Genomic DNA, 20,116 nt, shown 5'->3' with positions numbered 1-20,116 from the left:
TGGCCAATCAGGTGCTTTCCAGATCTATCTTTGGCTTTTTTGAGAGACTCAACTAAAGAAACGAGAACATGATATGTAATTTTGTGACAAGCTTGTGAAAAAGGGACAAACATGAACTCATTATTTAAGTTAGTTGCTTTCTTTTTAAATGCAAATGATTCATATGTCAGTGTTAAGTGGCTTAACAAACAGGGAGATAAAATCTCTGAAGTTGATCTGGTACCAGACTCAACTGAAAATGAGTGAAAAAGTACTAAGAAGGACCTTCAGAAAACCTGGAGAACTTTTGCTCAAGACCACTTTTCAGAAAATCTCAAGAATGACTGATGGAAGCAAAATATAAAGATTTGATGAGCGGCTCAAGACTTTTGTACATATTACCGTATACATCTTTTAAATAATAGGAATTTAATTAACAGTATTAATTAAAAGAAATTGACAAAGATAAGCCTCTTTTAAAAAGACTGCATTGAAAATGTGTTTTTATGAGTGTTGCAAAAAAAATCCGATCTTTTCCTTCGGCCTACCGGGCCCAATAGTTCTGTACCATCTTTTTTGTATGAATGCAAAGTAATTTACTGTACACAAAACTTGTTTGGAGATGTTCAATCTCCAGTAAATGGTGACATGAAAATTACTGTCCAATATACCTGTAGTGCAGAACTTTGGCATGCCAATATTAACATGTACAAATTATATGGACAAGGAAATATTTTCAAACATTTCATCCTGATGATAATGGAAAGTAATGTTTCTGCTGTAATTTAGAGTGAGTTTTCAGCATACGAATCTGGTATTTTCCAAAAGAATACTTACCATTTGTAACTGGTTTGTCCACCACCCAAATTGCAGAGTGGATCAAAGATAAAGGTTGTTGGCGTTGTGGACGGAATCACGCACCTGATGTGTGCACCCTGAAGGCACCCTGTAAAGTGTGCAAACAGCAACATCTTACAGTGCTGCATGAAATTTGCCAACAGGAGCCCAGGAAAGTCCTGATGGTTGGCACTGCCCCAGATACGTCCACCATCTACATTGATCACCCAAACCGTCCTCATAAGGTTCTGCTAAAGGTTGTGAAGGTGTATCTGTACAATGCTGAGTATTCATTAGAGACCTTTGCTGTACTAGATGACCATTCTGAACGATCCATCATCCTACCACCAGCTGTGCAGCACCTCAATCTAGGGAAGGAAGCCGAGACACTTCCATTAAGAACTGTTCGTCAGGATGTGATTCACCTGCAAGGGGCCTCGGTCTCCTTTGAAATTTCCCCTACCCATGATCCTAAAGTGAGATACCACATCCATCATGCCTTCACTGCTGACAAACTGGGCCTCTCTGAGCACAGTTATCCAGTTGTCCAGGCACTCATGCAAAAATATGCGCACCTGCGGGGACTCCCACTTTCCCCTGTCGACAGGGTGCAGCCTTTAGTCCTTGTTGGCTCAGACTTCCCTCATCTGCTTGTCCCAATGAACCCTGTACGGTCTGGCCCTCCTGGGGGTCCATTGGCAGTCTGTACCCGCCTTGGATGGGCTCTGCAGGGTCCAGCTAACTTAGCCCAGTTCACTGTGGAAGAGCAACAGTGTCTCTTTACTGGGTCCCCAAGCAATGATCTCCTTTAACATGTAGAACGATTGTGGAAGGCGGATGTACTCCCATACACAAATGTGAAGACTGCGACACGTTCTAAGGAAGATCAGAAAGCACTTGAAGCTCTTGAGCAGCGCACTACCAGAGTGCAGGTGAAGGGAGTGACAAGATATGCAACGCCCCTCCTCCGTCGCAAAGACAGTCCTCGCCTCTAGGCACCCAGGCTGGCCTTGCTACCACAGTTACGGAGTACTGAACGTCGGATAGCGAGAGACCCAGGGCAGGCTGAAACCTATTGTCAGGAAGTACTTAAACTGGAGGTGGTGGGCTATGTTGAGAAACTATCACCTGAGAAGGTGGATTGTTCGAGCGAGTCATGGTATCTACCCCACCATGTAGTTCACCACAACAACAAGGCTAGACTTGTATTCAACTGCTCATACCAATGCAACGGGCTAAGCATCAACAGCCAGTTGCTTCCAGGTCCAATTCTGGGACCTTCACTGCTTGGGGTCCTCCTCCGCTTCAGGGAGCATACTGTGGCCATAAGTGTTGACATCAAGGCAATGTTCCACCAAATTCAGTTGCTGCCTGAGGACAAACCTCTGCTCCGCTTCCTATGGAGATCTATGAGGAAGGATGAGGAGCCAAGTGTGTACGAGTGGCAGGTTCTACCTTTTGGTACAACGTGCAGTCCTTGTTGTGCCACCTATGCCCTCCAAAGACATGTCAGGGACAACAGCCAATGTAATGAAGATGACGGTGGAGAGGGCCTTCTACGTCGATAACTGTTTGCATAGTCTCCAATCTGCAGAGGAGGCTAAGACACTCATAGATCGGATGCGGGAGTTACTCGCCAAAGGGGGATTCGAGATTAGGCAATGGGCCAGTAACGTTCCATCGGTGGTGGAGCACCTGCCAGTGGACGCCAAAGCAGCCAGCACAGAGCTTTGGCCAGCACAGGCAAGACCCAGAAGAACCAGCTCTGGTCCTTTGTTGGAACTGTCTCACTGACCGCCTTGGATACAGGCATCGATTTGTGGAGTACTCTCTGCCCACACTGAGAAATGTTTATCGGGTGATGGCATCGCAGTATGATCCTCTGGGCTACCTCATACCCTTCTCAACTCGAGCGACGGTTTTAATTCAGGATCTTTGGAAGGCAGGAGTTGGATGGGATGAACAAATCCATCCTACGGCCCTGCTAGACAGATGGACACAGTGGGAGAAGGAACTAGTGTACTTGCCACAGGTGGAATTACCAAGATGCTATGTCCCACCAAGAGCAGACACCGGGAGACCAGGTAGAGGGGCTCACATATTTTGTGATGCCTCCGAAAGAGCCTATGGAGCGTCGCCTATCTACGAACACAGGACTCCCAAGGCGACGTCCATGTGGCATTCATGATGGTGAGGTCAAGAGTAAGCCCCCGGAAACAGATTTCTATGCCACGTTTGGAGTTATGTGCAGCTCTTGCCGGAGCCCAACTGGCTAGAGTACTCGAGACCGAGCTGGCATTTCAACCCAGTGACATCACCCTATGGAGTGACTCAACAACAGTTTTGACCTGGATCCAATCCGATTCATGCCACTATAAGGTCTTTGTTGGTACCAGGATTGCCGAAATACAAGATCTTACTGAGGTGTCAAGTTGGAGATATGTCAACACCAAGGACAATCCGGCTGATGACCTCACGCGAGGGAAAACCCTTCTCGAGCTGAGTCAACCAAACTGTTGGACTCAGGGCCAACCTTTCCTTTTAACAAACCCTGATACCTGGCCAACTCTCCATGAAGGTGAAGGTCAAGAAGACAATGGGGAGCTGAGAGCAACAGCATTCTGTGGAACCACCACCACATGCAGTCCACAGCTAACGGTGCCAATTTCCAATTTTGGCAAATGGAGTGCAGTGGTTAAGGCTACCCATCGGATCCTTCATGAGGCGGCTGCTAATCACGAAAACCAGATGCTACAGATGCATCAGCTGCTGAGCTGCATCTCCTGAAACAAGCTCAAAATGATAGCTTCCCCGAGAAATTACAGGCCCTGACTGCTGGTAAGGCAATTCATAAGCAGAGTCGCCTGCTAACACTAGCTCCGGAGGATGACCCGGCTATTGGGCTGATAAGAGTTGGGGGCAGACTAAGAAGAGCAGAAGGTTTTTGGTCCACTGGAGTCGACTGCTTTGGTCCTTACAACATCAAAGTAGGACGGCGCACCAAAAAGCGTTGGGGTATCATATTCAAATGCATGACTACGAGCTGTGTGCATCTTGACCTGTTGGACAGCTTAGATACCGATGCCTTTCTCATGGCTCTGCGTCTGTTTATTGCACGCCGGGGCAAGCCATATGAGATCCTATCTGACTGTTCAACTTCAGGGGAGGAGAGACCAAACTGCGGTCTAGTTTCTCAGCTCTTGAATCCCCCATTAAAGAGTAGCTGGCGGAGCAGAGGATTGAGTTCCGGTTTAATCCACCAGGTTCTCCCCATTTTGGAGGTACTTGGGAACGGGAGATAAGATCTGTGAAGGCAGCTCTTCAAGTGGTGCTGGGAGGCAATACGGTCACAGAGGCAGTTTTGCAAACTGTGCTGGTCGAGGTGGAAGGGATCATTAATGCAAAGCCTCTCGGCTATGTCTCTTCGGATGTAGCGGATCCGGATCCAGTCACACCCAACTTATTGCTAATGGGGCGACGAGATGCATCACTCCCCCAGGTGATTTATGCTTCGAGTGAGATGCTGGGAAGATGGCGATGGCACCATAGTCAGATTCTGGCAGACCATTTTTGTTCCAACTTCCTGCGTCACCATCTGCCCGATCTTCAGAGGAGACAAAGATGGCAGGGTGATACTGACAACTTAACCACAGGTCAAGTGGTTATGGTGGTTGACTCACAACTACCGCGAGCGCAGTGGCCTATTGGAAAGGCCTGTCCAGGGCCAGACGGTCGAGTGAGAGCGGCTGAGGTGACAATCAAGGGACAGACATATCTTCGACCTGTTGCCAGATTAGTCAGACTCTCAGCCTGGGAGGATGAGGAGGACTGTAAACCCAATGATGCTTAGACTTTCGGTTGAAGAGCAAATTTACTACTTAAATTTGGGGGCGGCTGTGTCCGAAAGTCTCCTTATATTTCAGTCGCATAGGGTTAGCATATAGTTATAAGTGCACTGGTAATGTCTGCCGATAAGTTCCACTTTGTTCTTACTGTTTGCTACGGTGATGACGTCACATGCTTTTACGACGGTCCTGCCGTATCACGAGTCCGGGGAGCACTAGGCATGCTTTTCTCCATGAGTGCGGGTGAATAGCGATCTCCAGTCGTGTGCGTTCCTGTGCAAATGCGAGTCAAAATCCCTCCAATTCTACGACTCCATTTCCACTTATAGCACGGGTTGTACTTTGATGATAATTACAGGGGGTTTAGGCTAGGAGATTTATCGAGATTGGTAGAGGCATGTGACTTACCATCGTAGCCTTTGTTGCGGGTTGGATCTGTGCACCGCAGTTGGGTTATTTAGCCACTAGAGAGCACTGAAGACCATGTAATTGTCAACTTTTCCTAATTTTGGGGCATTAGGTCTTTTCTGTTGCCTGAGATATGCAGGTCTTCTTGTTTCCTGCCTGTTCAAATGGGATTGTGGGACTTTCTTGTGTCAGAGCATTCACCTCTGGGCATTATTTGTGTTACAGTTCGTTATATTGGTGTGATGTTGGGAAGTGATAATTGTTATATTTACATGTGATAATTGTTTCTCCTTGTTTCTTGTTATTCAGAACCACACGTCTGTCCGCCCCTCCCACACTTGTTAAGTATGCCTACTGCTGTACTGTTGAGCTGCTGTTAACTTCCATTAAAGTATATCTGGACATCACTCTCTGTGCCCCACTCTCTGACCGGAGTTTAAGTCCTGAGGGAGCTATCATCCCAGCATCCCAGAGATAACTTTCTAACAGTGATGTTTAAAAAAAATAACATAATGATAGGATCTTAATAATACACATATGATGAAAAGACACCAATGCAGGAGTATGAGAAACAGTTCACTGAGCGGCCACTTGAGCCGGCCTCAAATGGCCTCCTAGACCCTGCTGATAAAATGCCCCAATTTAGAGAAGAGATAAACATGTTTACAGAATAGTGAGACGTCTACAAACCGATGGGTGACCTCACAGCGCACACATCCATCATTTATACAGTTTATCATGTTAATCAACACTAAGCACACAATAGGACAGTGCTACCAACCTGGTTAATCACATCCGCCCTTTGATCACACAGTATTTGCCACAGCAGAGAAAGCAATTTTCAGTCAGATATGTATCAGCTGATCTGTTTTGCATTTCCACTTGAGTGTAATTGTAATTTTTATGGGCTTTCTATAATTATGGTTAAAGATTCTCTCTCCAACTCCCCACATGTAGTTTGAGAATACTGCGAATAGATAATGTTGCGAAAATCAAATATTGGCCGCGCTGGTATGAGAAGACTATCCCTCACGAGTCGGATGCATGCTAGATGTGCCTCAGGCACGGAGAGGGGAGGAGGGGGATCTGACATAATACTGTGAGTTTTGGCGGAGCTCATCCTGGACTCATTCCTGTCACTGGAGTGACTGCAGTAAGAGCCACTTACACTGATCCAGCCACAGTGGCTGCTAAAGCCAAGGGGAGGGGCTCCTGCATGTGGCTTTTTCTTGCAAATAAAAAAACAAGGTGTTGTTGCTTCAAGTGGAGTAAGCTATCTACTGCCCTCTTTAGGTACATGTTGATTGGCTAAACATATATGATACATACAGCTATTCAGCAGAAAGAGAAAGCATGTGGTGCTGCATCAACCTGTGTGAAACATAACAAAATATATGAGCACTTACCAGCAGTAGTACTAATGATAACTCCCCCCTCTAAAGAACTGATAACAAATCTGGCTTTCAATAAGCATGAGCAGATCATTAAAAATAGCATTAGCATGTAGAAAGTGAACTAACTGTGCTGCATGAGATGATTTAAAGCCAGAGGAAGTTACAGTGATGCTAATAAGCCAGCTCTAGTGGATCCCTGTGAGTGAGTTCACCATAATTTCCCTGACCACATGACATGCCTCTGCTGGTCACAAACACTCACCCTATTCATATGAAATTAAGCCTGATTGGATCTGGCAGGCAAGAAGCACAAACAAACGTGATTTTCTTCCAGTAAACAATGATTCATGGATTTTATTTTTTTATTTTCTAAATACTAAAAAAGGGGGGGAAAGGAAGAAAATTCAGGCCTTTTTTGTTTAATGATATTTGCCTTTTTCAGCTAGGTTTAACAAAACAAAATCTGGGTTAATCTGCTTAAAGCCTAAAGAAAAATGTCATATTTTCCTCTGTTTATTTAACATAAGCAGTATAACCAACAGCATACAATTATTATGTAACCCCACTAACTGCTCCGAGAGCCCATTCCTTGCCAAGTCTTGTCGTCCTGCTGCAGTGTAAATGAATGTAAATCAAATTCCGTCAAGTGTTGCCTCCAGAGAAAATGACACCTCGCCTGATGTCGCTTCTCAGAGTGGATGTGGAAGCACCGCTGGGACGTGTGCGAGACGGCGCGTTTTTGTGCCAAAGATTCATGATCGGATCAAACTGCAATAGACTCTGTCTAAACCCTGGACCAACTCTTCCCCGTGGCCCCTGTGAGTGGCACGACGCTGCAGAAAGGCTAATTAACGTGGCACACTGTTGCCAAATGTGCCCATTCAACCATTTAAAGAAAACACAAAGTAAGCGCAAAAAGGAGACAGAAGACGGGAAAAGTTTTATCAAAACACTCACTGGAGTCAAAGTGCGTGACTTACTTATCAAAATGAAGAAGGGGAGGTAAGTGTTGTGGTTTTTTATATAGTCCATGGCTCCTCTTTCTTCGGCGGCAGCTCCACAGAGAGTCCGTGTTGGGGGTTTCCTTGTTGGCACCTTTTAAACCCTCATGAATACGCTGAAGAGAAACCCGGCTCGTGAAGTTAACGATTAACGGTCACACGCGCGCTCCTCCAGACACTATAGTTATTTCTCAAGTTGCGCACTGTTACTCATTCCGGTGATGCTGATGCTGCTGCAGCTCCCAGTGACGACAACCGCCCCAAACCCTCCTCCCTCTAAACCCTCCTCCCCTGCCTCTGCTCCCTTTCACTGCGTGTTAGTCACCAGTCGAAAGGGCTCCGAGTCCAAGAGAAGCTTTCAGGCTCACTCTGCCCACATATGTCAAGACAGACTTTTATGGAAAGGACTCTGTGAACCAGCTTCTCACGCCAGGATTAAACACCTTACCCCGAGAAAATCAAATTAAAAAATAAAGCGGACATTATTGCATAATTGAAGTAACATCGCTGAAAATCATTAAACATTTTTCCATATTTCAGTTTTATCTGAACAGTGTCAAAAACAGCAAAAAGGGAACATCTGTAGATAAAATGAATGCAGTCGAATGCAATAGTCATATACTAGAGCCTACTTATATTCATGAAGACTAGCTATAAAGATAAGTCTTCCAACTTTATGGTTATTTTGGAAGTTTGGAGTTTATGGTGTTGTAAATAGACACATTAACGTTTTATTTACTAGACCTTGCTAGTATCGGTTTGGACCCCGTTTTGCCCTCAGAACTGGTTTAATTCATCGTGGCAGTTGCAGCAGATTTATTTTGTTTTGGCTGCACATCCCTGGTGGGAATCTCCCATTTCATCACATCCCAAAAATGCTCTATTGGACTGAGATCTGGTGACTGTGGAGGCCATTTGAGTACAGTGAATTCAATGACATGTTTGAGCAAGCAGTTTGAGATTATTTGAGCTTTGGTGCATTATCCTGTCTAGAAGAAACCATCAGAAGATGGGTACACTGTGGCCATAAAGGGATGCACATGTTCAATAGAAATACTTAAAGTCTGTAGATACTGAGGGGCCTAAAATGTGTTGTGAAGATATCCCCCACACCCCCAGCAGCAACTTGCAGTATTGATACAAAGCAGGATAGAGATGAGCAGTTTCTGAGAACAGCCTGTCTGGTACCAACAACTGTGCCACATTCAGAGTCACTTAAACTACCTTCCTTTCTCATTCTGATGCCTGGTTTTAATTTCAGGAGGTTGTCTTGACCATGTGTACATGTCTAAATGCAGTGAGTTGCTGCCATGCGATTCACCCCTCAGCCAAACATCACACTATCACTGATTCCTTCTTATATAACTCACAGTTACTCCATGAGATCATTAATACCTCCTGCCAGCAGCTGATTTTGAGTAAATATTTATTCAGGTTTCAAGATTGTTCAAACTTTTGGGGATTAAAATAAACAATGCATATACCCAGAATATCTTCATTTGTTTTGTAGCTGTCAGATTAAAGTGATGGAAAACAAGTCAGTGGGTAACCAAAAAAGCAGCAGTGCATGACAAGGCTTTACTTCAGAATGACATAGAAAAAGGTAGACTGTGGCATTTAAACGATTCTCTGTTGACACTAGGGGGCCCAGAGTGTGCCAAGAAAACATCCCCCACACCATTACCCCACCACCACTAACCCGAACCGTTGACACGTGTTAAGTTGATCTATGCCTTCACATTGGTTACATCAAATTTTGACCCCAGCATCAAATGTCACAGCAGACATTGAGACTCATCTTATTAGACGGTTTTCTGATCTGCTACTCTTTTATTTTGGTCTTTATTACAGCCTGTTTTGTGTTTCTACTTTCCTATTTTTAGCTAATAGGAGTGGCATACAGTGTGCTCTTCTGCTGTTGTAGCCCATCTGCCCGAGTATTTTATTTGTGCAGTCAAAGAAGCTCTTCTGCATACCTTGTTTATAACAAGTTACTGGGTTACTTCATAACAGTTCGAAGCAGTCTGGTCAGTCTCCTCTGACCTCAACAAAGCATTTTTTGCCCAGAACACTGCTGCTTGTTGAATATTTTCTCTTTTTCAGACGATTCTCTGTAAAGCCTAGAGATCATTGTGTTGGAAAATTCGAGTAGATCAGCAGTTTCTGAAATACAAGCAGCAGCAACCATGCCACGTTCAAAGTCATTTAAATCACCTTTCTTCTCCATTCTGACGCTCTGTTTGAAGTTTGGCAGGTCACGTCTACGTGCCTTATTGAGTTGCTGCCATGTGATTAGCTGATTAAATGTTTATGTTAATGAGTATTTTAACAGGTGTAACTAACAACATGGTGAGTGAGTGTATCTGAATATTTTGAGAGTCTGTAGTCAAAGAGCAAGACTTTCACTTTTAGGAGGTTTTGTTCTATTGACAAATCACATTTGAGCAGTCTTAGATGTTTGCAAGTGAAGAGTTCACGTGGAGAGACAAAGTCAGCCCACAGACTGATGGCCCTGTTGAACTGAATTGCATCCCACGGAAAGGTGTTCCTGTCAGTTTCTCCACTCCAATTTGTATCATTAAGGGCAGGCCATTGTAAATATCAAATTGCAGTACAGAGGATGTTAACTTTAATGAACAAACACCAGGCTTTTGTATACAGACACTTGTGTTTTAAATATAAGCTAGGGTAAATCACTGAAATATTCAGCTTGAAATACGCACCCGAGTCCACATCAGTCAGAATTGGCAGATAGCACGTACCTCTAAAACGACTGAAGTCACAGGCAGATTGAAAATTTAAGCCGGAGTAATGAAAGGCTGTCAAGAAAATGATTAGCTTTGTTTTTGTGCTTTTTTCTCTTATAAAGAGAATTTTTTTCACCTTTTCTTTGAAGTAGTCCAATATCTATGACCTACATTTACACACTGACGGGTTTGCAAAATCCAAGTTATAAATCTCCTTTATACACTGTTTAAGTTTTCTGTCTTTCTTTCTTTCTGTCAGTCAAGCATGTGGCACTAACTGTAGCTTTCTCTCCAGAGGATGACAGTTCAAAGGTCAAACCTCTGTGTTGTTCAAGTTACATCTTCAAACCTGTGAAAAGTACCTTTCTGATCATTTATGAAGCTGTCAATCAATGTCAGTTTGAAGAAAATGTTTTTCAAGGCACTGACACTATAGATCTGCAGGTAGAGAGTGCATTAGAGTGGGAGGAAAATAGCTCCAGGATAGGGAACAATACATGAACTGAGAATAATAACCATTGTTAAAATAATTATAAATCATTACATACTATAAAAATGTGCTGCTCACAATAACAGATAAGAATAAACACAGGAAATGCAATGATGCCATGTGCTCTCTTCTTTAAAAGCCCTCAAAAAGGCATTTTAATGCTCATTGGCCAACAGTCCAAGCTAAAGTCCAATGGCTTCCTGGTAAGCACCAGGAAGTTGCTGATTTTTAAACTTACCTTTCTTTCATTTTTAAACTTTCCCAACAACAAAGCGGGATTTAAGCTATAATTCTGCACATCTACCTTCAAATCTGAGGTAGTATATCATTAAAATCAGATGTGTCTTCTTTTCTGTGGACGTCAAACTGTTCATTCCTAAAATACTTTCATGTTTTCCCATCTGGATGACTGCAATTCCCTCTGTATGTACCTCAATCAAGGTGCACAAAATCGATTACAGTTGCTTCAAAATGCAGCTAGTAGCCTCTCACCTACAACTATTGCCCACCTGATCTTCCACCCCCCAAACACACACACACTTGTTTCCATTAAAATTGATAATAAAATACATTATTTGGTTGATTAAGTGAACTGCACAGCCTTACTGCTTTTTATATTTCTAATCTTGTTGTTCCTCTTTCTGCTTCTCAATCACTCCAGTCCTCAAATGTCTGCCTTTCATCCATCACCCACTCCAAGTGCAAAGCAAAAGGCAACAACCCTCTGCAATCACCTTCCCAAATTCATCAGTGTTTCTGAATCTTTAGGTTGTTTCAAGAAGCTTCTAAAATGCATTGCTTGTTTGTTTGTAACTTAGCATTAGAATGTGCTAGATAAATGACGCTTCACTAAATTACATACGACACTAGAGATCTGTCAGACTACCAGACAAACAAAGTGCAGGTTGGTCTGCAAGTTAATGGGGCTAGTGCCCTAAATCAAATCTGATTTAAGATCTGATAATCCTGAAGGTCAGGATCAGGGTTATGTTAAGTTTTAAATTGTATTAGATCTGTTGACATAAGGTGTAAATGTCTTGAGCTACCTCTCATTTCTTTATAATCCATGTCACGGCTGCGGTGGCAGACGTTCGGGGTTATGAATGAAGGACCCAAGATGCAGGCACTGGCTGTGTGGCGAGGATGGCAAGGACCGAGCTAAGAAAACCTAAACTGGGAAAAACCTAACAAACAAAACTCGAAACCATACATGCAGGGAGAAACATGATGAGCAAAAGACCCCACGACAAACACTAGAGAACACACACTCATATACACAAAGGGAAACAAGGAAACAGCACACAGGAGGGAGACACAGCTGAACCCAAGAAGCATGACAAGACAGGGAGAACGCAAACTGAATACACTGACATCAGACACAGACCTTCAAAGTAAAACAGGAAATACACGCACACAGAACTCAGAGACACCACACTGACAGAGAACAGAGGGAACACACGGGCAGAGACATTAAACAGAGGGAGCACAGAACTAAAACCTGAGAACGAGGAAAATCTTAACAGAATACATAACCTGAATAACAACAACATAAGATAATGTTAATTAATACCCAACCCTGAGTCAACAGACTCAGGCCCATGACAATCTGCCTGGAAAATGAAAAAAAAGACATTGTGATTTATTAAAACATGTTAAAAATACATAGAAAGTTGCCTTTAAATTCACTAATAACCTAGAAAGCCAATATTAGCTGCTGAGTTTGAGGAAAACTTTCAAATAATTTCTTTAAACAGTCTTCACAAATAATTCTCCAAGCTTCTTAAAGGAGATTCAAAGCTCTTCTTTGGATGTTGGCTCCCTTTTGTTTCATTTGCTGACGATCCCACATTGGTTCAATAATGTTGAAGTCCGGGCTCTGGGGAGGCCAATCCACTGACTGATACCAGTATGCTTTTACTGCATTAGCAGTGTGTTTGACTACAAAATGAAGCTGCTGCCAATCAGACGCTTTCCAGATCTATCTTTGACATTTTTGATAGTCAACTATAGTCATGCTGAAAAATAGAGCCGTTGCCTATCAGATGCTTTCCAGATCGTATTGCATCTTGGAAAATCTGACGGTACTCTTCCATATTCATAATTCCATCAAACTGACAAGATTCCCAACACCACCGGCTAAAATGAGGACTTGAACCGTGACATAGTGTCCATCTTGTTTTGCAGATGGCTGTAGACACTCATTGTTGTACAACTCTCTTCACCTCCTCTGTATATATTAACAATTATTTGAGCCAGAAAATTTCAAGGCTTTTCCACAGCACAGTGTTTCCAAACAATATGATTTAAGTTCTTTGGAAAAATTTAAGTCCAACATCATCAAGGATTAGGCGGATCACAATGACCTGTCTCTACAAGTAGACAAGCTTCTTTAATTTGTCTGCATGTACTTGAACTTTTAAAATTGTTTTGAAAATTTGTAGTTTGTGTCATCTGTCAATCAAATCATGGCAATCTTGGCCTACCATGCCTGCAACCAGCCAACCACTCCAAGGTGAGTGGCCACTTTGTCACATAGAAAGAATTTTTCTTGTAATGTAGAAGAGGGCACTATCAATACTGTGCAATGTGTTGCTTCCTTCCCAGTAATGAAAATGCTGTCAACATCGAAATAGTTGATGTAAAACTTAGAAGGATTTACAGCCTTCACAACATTTCTCTCGTGTACATATAAAACCTTTACTACCTATTATGGAAGGTTAAAGAAAAAAAAAAAAAAACGTTATTGATGAAAGATCCCAGTTTCATCAATAACAAGAGAAGGTTATGATGGATAAGAAAGCTGCGTTTTCAGTTATTCTCCTCAATAACTGTGAGTGTGGTTCACTTTTTCTAAAGCTCATCTGCTTAGATAATTTAGTTACGAGTGTGTCTGTATTGATTGACAGATGTTTTGATCTGAGTCTGCCAGATTCAACAATCATGGAAAATTTAAGAAGGCTTCACTTCTTGGATGTTCTGTAATCATTCACTGTTTTGATTGAAATTCGAGTATTTTATTAGTCCTTTACTTGTCACAAATTAGCAACACATGTGTGTCACTGTGTTGGATCCATATCATTTATGAATGCAACCTGTTATGGCCTCAACCATAGAGGTCTAGAGAGGATCTGGTAACCCCAGGTTACAAGGTAAAAGTGTGCATTCCACAACAGGTTGGTTAGTGGTTGCTGGGGGTTACTCACTATGCCTTGGGTGAAAAGGGTTGCAAAAAGGTGTGCAGTTTGACACCAAAAAAATTGTGACTGGTATGGCAGCTAGTTGTCATGATCAATCACAAGTTTTTGGGCGTAGCACTGTGCAAATGACAAATGACAGCCAACAACCTCCAGCAGCCAATAACCAAGCTGTGTGGAATACACCAGTGGTGTCAGGACGAGCAAGGCAGCAGTGCTCGCCTATTCAAATATATATATATATAAATATAGTGTGTGAATGTGAGAGTGAATGAATAGTGGAATTGTAAAGCACTTTGAGGGTCTCGAAAAGCGCTATATAAATGCAATCCATTATTATATAAAAATAGGCATAAATTAAAAGCACCAAAGAAAAGCGATGACTGTAAAGTGATGAGAGTCATCAGTGATGATCGCCAAGAAAGTTATGACGCTGTTGGAGAGGGGACAGCAGGTCTGACCATGTCTGGTCGAACAAAAAAAGGAAATTTAACTAGGTACAAGTTCAGCAGCACCTTCAGATTAGCATCTAATCTTAATCTAACACACTTAATTTTTCATTCATATTTTTAATCCTCCACAGATATCGACAGTAACCATGTCACACACTGCTCACGCCTTTTAATTCAGATTTTCTGTTATTAATATTTTAATATAATTGATAAGTTTAGTACTATGATGTGTTACATTACTGCATTGCTGAAAAATATAATATAATTACACCAGCATTACAATAACGTTGATTTGTAACACGTTACACCCAACACTGTTTACCAAGCTTGCTGGCGTTAGCCGATAAGTTAGCATTCCACTCTTTTATCTTTGTGTCCTTCAAAATGCTTCCATGTTTTATACTGTCTATGAAAAGAAGAATCTCTGGTCAACACTGCTACAAACAACAATATTTTAACATAACTGAATTCTAAAAATTTCAGTTTTAATCAAAAACATTTGTTTCCCTTTCCTCAATTATAAATTTTTTTTCCAGCATGACAAATCCACATGTTGTATTTCTCCCTATAAAAATGACAGTAATAATAAAAAAAAACCTATTGTGCTCCAACGCTGGCTCTGATAGAGAACTTATGGGTGGAAATAAACCAGACCACAAGATCTTCTGCCAACACTTCTCTTTTTACTGTTCATCCCATTTAACGGTGTCATCCTCGGCTGACAAACATCAGCGTTTAATAAAAACACAGCTTCTGTCTTCTCACTCATCATCCTTTCTGTATATGGATTGTGTTGGAAGAAATTCTTAAAACTACTTGCATCCTCAACCCACCGAAAATCTTGAGCAAATTCTTTGCAGATTTTCCATAGAGAACAGAATCAGAAACGCCCCGAATGCAAAAGGCCCCCTAAACACTTGTGGAAAGTTCTGCTGTCATTATTTATTTAAAACGTGGGTTCCCACAGGATGATTTGGCGACTGTGTTTTTTTGCACAGCTGAGTGTCTTTTTCATGTGGAGCAAAGAGGTCTGCAACACATTGGCTACAAAAGCCTTAGGCAAATCATGACTTGTATCACCTTTAACTGTGCTTCTGTTATACGCGTATTTGCAAAGGAGAATCCAACATTATCATGCCATGCCTGTCTTTTACCAACCAACGTGTCCAAATCTTTTTGTGTGCTCTTGCTACGGTGACACATCACCTTTTTTTTAGAGGAATGTTAACTATCTTAACAAGTGTGTTGCACAAAGTCTCACCTCTGCTATCCAGCATAATGTTATGTTCAGATTTGCAAATTCTAACTACAGGAGCAACTGACTACAGGACAAGCAGGTCATCCATTGGTCTAGATGTTGTGGTTTGATCCCAGTCTCCTCTGGTTTGAATCATGTAGTCTCCTGGGGAAATATGGCTGTGTGTGTCATATAAATGCACAAATGGTCTCTGTTAATGGATGAATGTGACTTGTATTTAAATGACTTCATTGTTTAAGTGGAACAGAGTGGAAGGATGGATAGATTTGGTGGTGAGAAAGATTTGTATATCATTATATTGTAAGACTTTTAAGAGTTGTATTCATTTCCATACAAAAGACAGCACAGTCCTCATGCCAACCACTGCTTTACAAAGCCTTAACATTAGCATTTACCCATGTTGTTTTCCTTTTCTTACTTGTTCCAGATGAAAAACAGCTTGAAATGATATGCCAAATTTATTTTTAACAACTGCAAAGGCACGCTGCAATCATTACAGCTGCATCCCCGCTGTGTAAAACATGCACACATTACAATTACACAAGTTGCTGACGAAGGCCAAATTAAAAAAGAACGTCAGCATTTTCAGGTAGAGAAAAGAAAAGATATTCCAATTATCCAGTCTTTGGATTTGACTGAATGACACAAATGTCTTTCTTTTTTTCCCCTCCCTTATCTGATGCACAGCATTTTAAATACCGAGGCAGGACACAACTTAAACATGTTAAAGAATTAGGTTTCACTTAAAAAAAAAGAGTGCATGAACTTTATGATCATGATTCCTTTATTCAATTGTCCAATTTGTCTGCCTTTATGCCAGGTACTGTTTTTTCATTTACTCGTAATTCTTGCAAATTAGGACATTTTTCACGGAGGAGCTTTCATGTGAAGTTTCTTCTACTTCCTGGATCTGAGCTTCTGTGAAGGCAGTTCAGTTTGGTTGCTCTGAAGTGACCTGAACTTATAGTAGAAACATAAATGTAACAGCAGCCTCTGGAGCTGTTGATTGAGTGTCTTTGTTCAGGGAGTGAAACTGAAATTTATGACAGGAATATAACCAGTCATGAATGTGAATCTCTGTAATGACACTGTCAGCAGAGGTGTTTTAAAGCCAACACATCTGCTAAATATGTAGATCCTTAAAATAAATGCAGAGTGTTTTGCTTAACCTAGTGTAAGCCTTTAGATTAGCTGGGGATAAAATTACTAGTCTGGAGTATGAAATTTAGGGTTTTTATCTGAAAAGTATCCAATGTACTTTTTTTAAGCAAAGGTTTTTCCACATAGTGTCTCTAAACACACTAGTTTTCTTTAGAAAAGAAATAATTTCTATTTGCACACAATAACAGGATTATTTGAGAAAAAAAACACTATTAGTCCCCTGACAAACTGACCTTTTTATTGAGCCATAGAACAAACCACTGGAGTGATGTGCTTTAACTTTGTAACGCTCAAAGCTTCTAAAATCAAGTTAAAACAAAGCGTTATCTTCCAATTTACACACTGTATAAAAACTTCAGCAAGGGTTTGAGCTGTCACTTGAGAAAGCATCATGCCAAAAACAAAAAGAATGAGTTTAGACTAAAAAAGGAGGTACTAATTGCCAAGGAAGCAGGAGATTCAGTTAAAGTTGGGCAAGATACTAACCCCATGTTTGCCTACTGGTGGTAGTCAGAGGGCCCGGTGGCGCCTGTGTCCGGCAGCCTCGCCTCTGTCAGTGCGCCCCAGGGCAGCTGTGGCTACAATGTAGCTTGCTATCGCCAGTGTGTGAATGTGTGTGTGACTGGGTGAATGACTGAATGTAGTGTAAAGCGCTTTGGGGTCCTATGGACTAGAAAAGCGCTATACAAATGCAGGCCATTTACCATTTACCATTTACCAAAGTAATCAAAGGATTTCTTGGTGTCAAGAACTGGAGTGAGAAGTATCATCAAGAAATTCAAAGAAAATCACACAGTACAGAACAAGCCTGGCAGAGGTAGAAAGTGAATGATTTCAAAGACCCTGGAAAGAAAACTAGTGAGATATGCGTCTAAAGACCTGAGAACAAGTGCCAAGACACAAGTGAATCTTAGCCAATTTGGGAACTGTAGTGTCACTGAAGACAGTCATTAGAACCCTGCACAGGAATCGACTCCAAGGTTGCAGACCAAGAAAAACTCCACTTGTGCAGAAGAGGCACCTTCAAGCCTGAGTGAAGCATGCTGCACAAAGCCCTGACTCGAATCCCACTGAAAATCTGTGGGGTGAACTGAAGACCAGGGTCCATGCCAGGAGACCATCAAATCTGGAGGAGCTTGAGACTTGTTGAAAACTAAAACAAAGGACTGGAGGCTATTTTCCAGCGAAAGGGATCCACAATTGACTATTAGCATAAGGATGACCAATAATGTTGAATAATTTTGGTGGTTTTTGGATTTTTTTTTTTGTAAAGTAATGTGCAGCAGTTTGGGAAATACATTTGGGAAAAATTAAATAGCAATAATTAACTAATTAATCCTCATTGGTATATCATTGTACAACCAATTGGGGGTTAGGGTGAGAATGTGAATAAACACAATGCAGACGTTTTGCATACATTGGACCCCGTTTACCTGTTTCTGTCAAATTAATATTTAAAATAAAGGGAAAATTTTGGTAATTTTGGAATAAAAATGCTTCACTGTGATAGCCACACAGTCTTAGTGTGGTATTAATATTACTGCGGGTGATTGCAGCCAAAGTGGCCAAGCTTTTTCTCTAGTTTTGGTTTGAAGGGATGGATCTTTTTTTTCTGAGTTCTTTTTGTTGATTCGAGAATCCTTTTCATTTTTTAAAATTGTGCAGATATTTTTAAAAAATTCTTCTACTTCTCTCTGATCTATCACTTGATCCGAGACAAGTGAAAAGCAAAGAAAGCAAAGAATCCCAACATCGGCAGGATCAAAAAGACAGAGTACAGAGACTGTCACGTTCCTGGTAGAGAGAAAATGATTATTGTTATTACGTGTACCATATGTGCACCATTACATCAACAACAGAGCTGCTGTGGGTGCTTATTTTTATTAAGCCCCGAAATATTATAGAATCAAGTTACTACACTTTAGTGTCGTTGTGCAATACGGGTAGGGAAGATTTACCCTATTTCCATGGCAACGCTGAAAACATATAAAAACAAATTGCTATAAGTCCAGCATGACCTCAGTGGTACTCTATATGATTGTGTAAGTTCTTTCACTAAAAGTTTCTGGATCACGCAAACAAAGAACTGAAGAATCTTTATATACTTAGAAATTTATGATAAAAATTTTATTAAAACTTATTAAACATTTTATTAAACAACACTATAATATCTGTATATACAAGATGCTTCATATAAAGTACAGCCACCTCTTGACCTGATGCAAGCAGTCAAGTTTCCGGATCTGTCGTGGATGAATTCATTTCTGCAAATGGTTTTTGGTTGTGGCTGTCTCTGATTAGCATTTCAGCTCAGGCATGTTCAGTAGAAGACATATTGCAAATGCTGTTAATACAGAAAGGTCTGGGCTATGCTGGCAGTGTGTGTGTGTGTGTGTGTGTGTGTTGTTCTGATGAAACAGATGTAGGTCATGGTGCTCCTGCCAGACTTGCACAAACACCTCACCTCTGCACCTGTGTCCAATCAGAGTTCCACCAAGAACAATCGGGTCAGAGAAGGTGCTCTCATAAGTGTACCATATCCCGTCTTCTGTGAACTTTAGTCAGTCACAGCATGGTGCACAGTGTTGTGAGTACAGTTTTTTGTTTTCTGACACCACTGGCCTGGGAATGCAGTAAGCTTTTCCTTAGTTAACAGTCTCCCCATTGACTCAAACCAATCAACCAACGCAAAACACAACTCACAGAATATGTTTGGGTTTTCTAACAGATTAAAATAATGTCCTCCAAATTGGATTCACGACAAAAAATGGAAACATTTTTCACAATTCTTTTTTTGATTTATATATACACATGTAGCTCAACCAATGTGTGTGTGTGTGTGTGTGTGTCTGGAAAGGCGTAATGTAAATTCACCAAAAGCCTCCCTCATCAATTCTGCATTATCTCAACACGATGATTTTCCAGGTGCTCTTCACATCCACGTGCTCTCAATACGCTTCTAAAAAGTTGAAAAATCGCCAGCTGAATCAGGAGTACAGAAGGAAGGCAAGCGTGACATGAAGTAGATGCTTCAGCAGGAAATAACAGCTGAAGCACAGCGATTATCTTAACAGGACGATATCTCCTTGTTCAAGAGTTTGAATATGCATTGAGTAAACTTTGGACTGATACTGATACTAAACACATGATCTCGGGACTAAAGAAAAGGTGTCAATAGTAACGAGGTTGTTCAAAATGTCTATTCTCAACAGCTGTAATGCATGCTGTTGTATAACAGGTGATTATTGATTATGTGTAATATGAAAGCAGTTTCCAGCTGCTCTCTTTTTTGTACAGTCATTCAGCTCACTCAGAAGGTTAGAGAGGTTTGTTGGATAATCAGAAGGTCA

At 41.4% G+C, this 20,116-nt stretch overlaps 1 protein-coding gene across 1 annotated transcript in view; it reads right to left on the bottom strand.

Moving 5' to 3' along the window:
- Positions 1–7,718, bottom strand: part of ltk (leukocyte receptor tyrosine kinase) — a 73,343-nt gene extending 65,625 nt beyond the window's left edge. The window contains exon 1 of the mRNA XM_084913945.1: positions 7,444–7,718. Coding sequence (XP_084770071.1) covers positions 7,444–7,495 — 52 coding nt within the window. The 5' untranslated portion in view covers positions 7,496–7,718. The remainder of the gene's footprint in view (positions 1–7,443) is intronic.
- Between the last annotated feature and the right edge of the window lie 12,398 nt (positions 7,719–20,116).

Source organism: Perissodus microlepis, chromosome 19, assembly GCF_051167445.1.
Source record: "Perissodus microlepis isolate ML-2025 ecotype Zambia chromosome 19, ASM5116744v1, whole genome shotgun sequence".
NCBI lineage: Eukaryota > Metazoa > Chordata > Actinopteri > Cichliformes > Cichlidae > Perissodus > Perissodus microlepis.
This window is presented reverse-complemented; position numbering and strand designations above follow the sequence as displayed.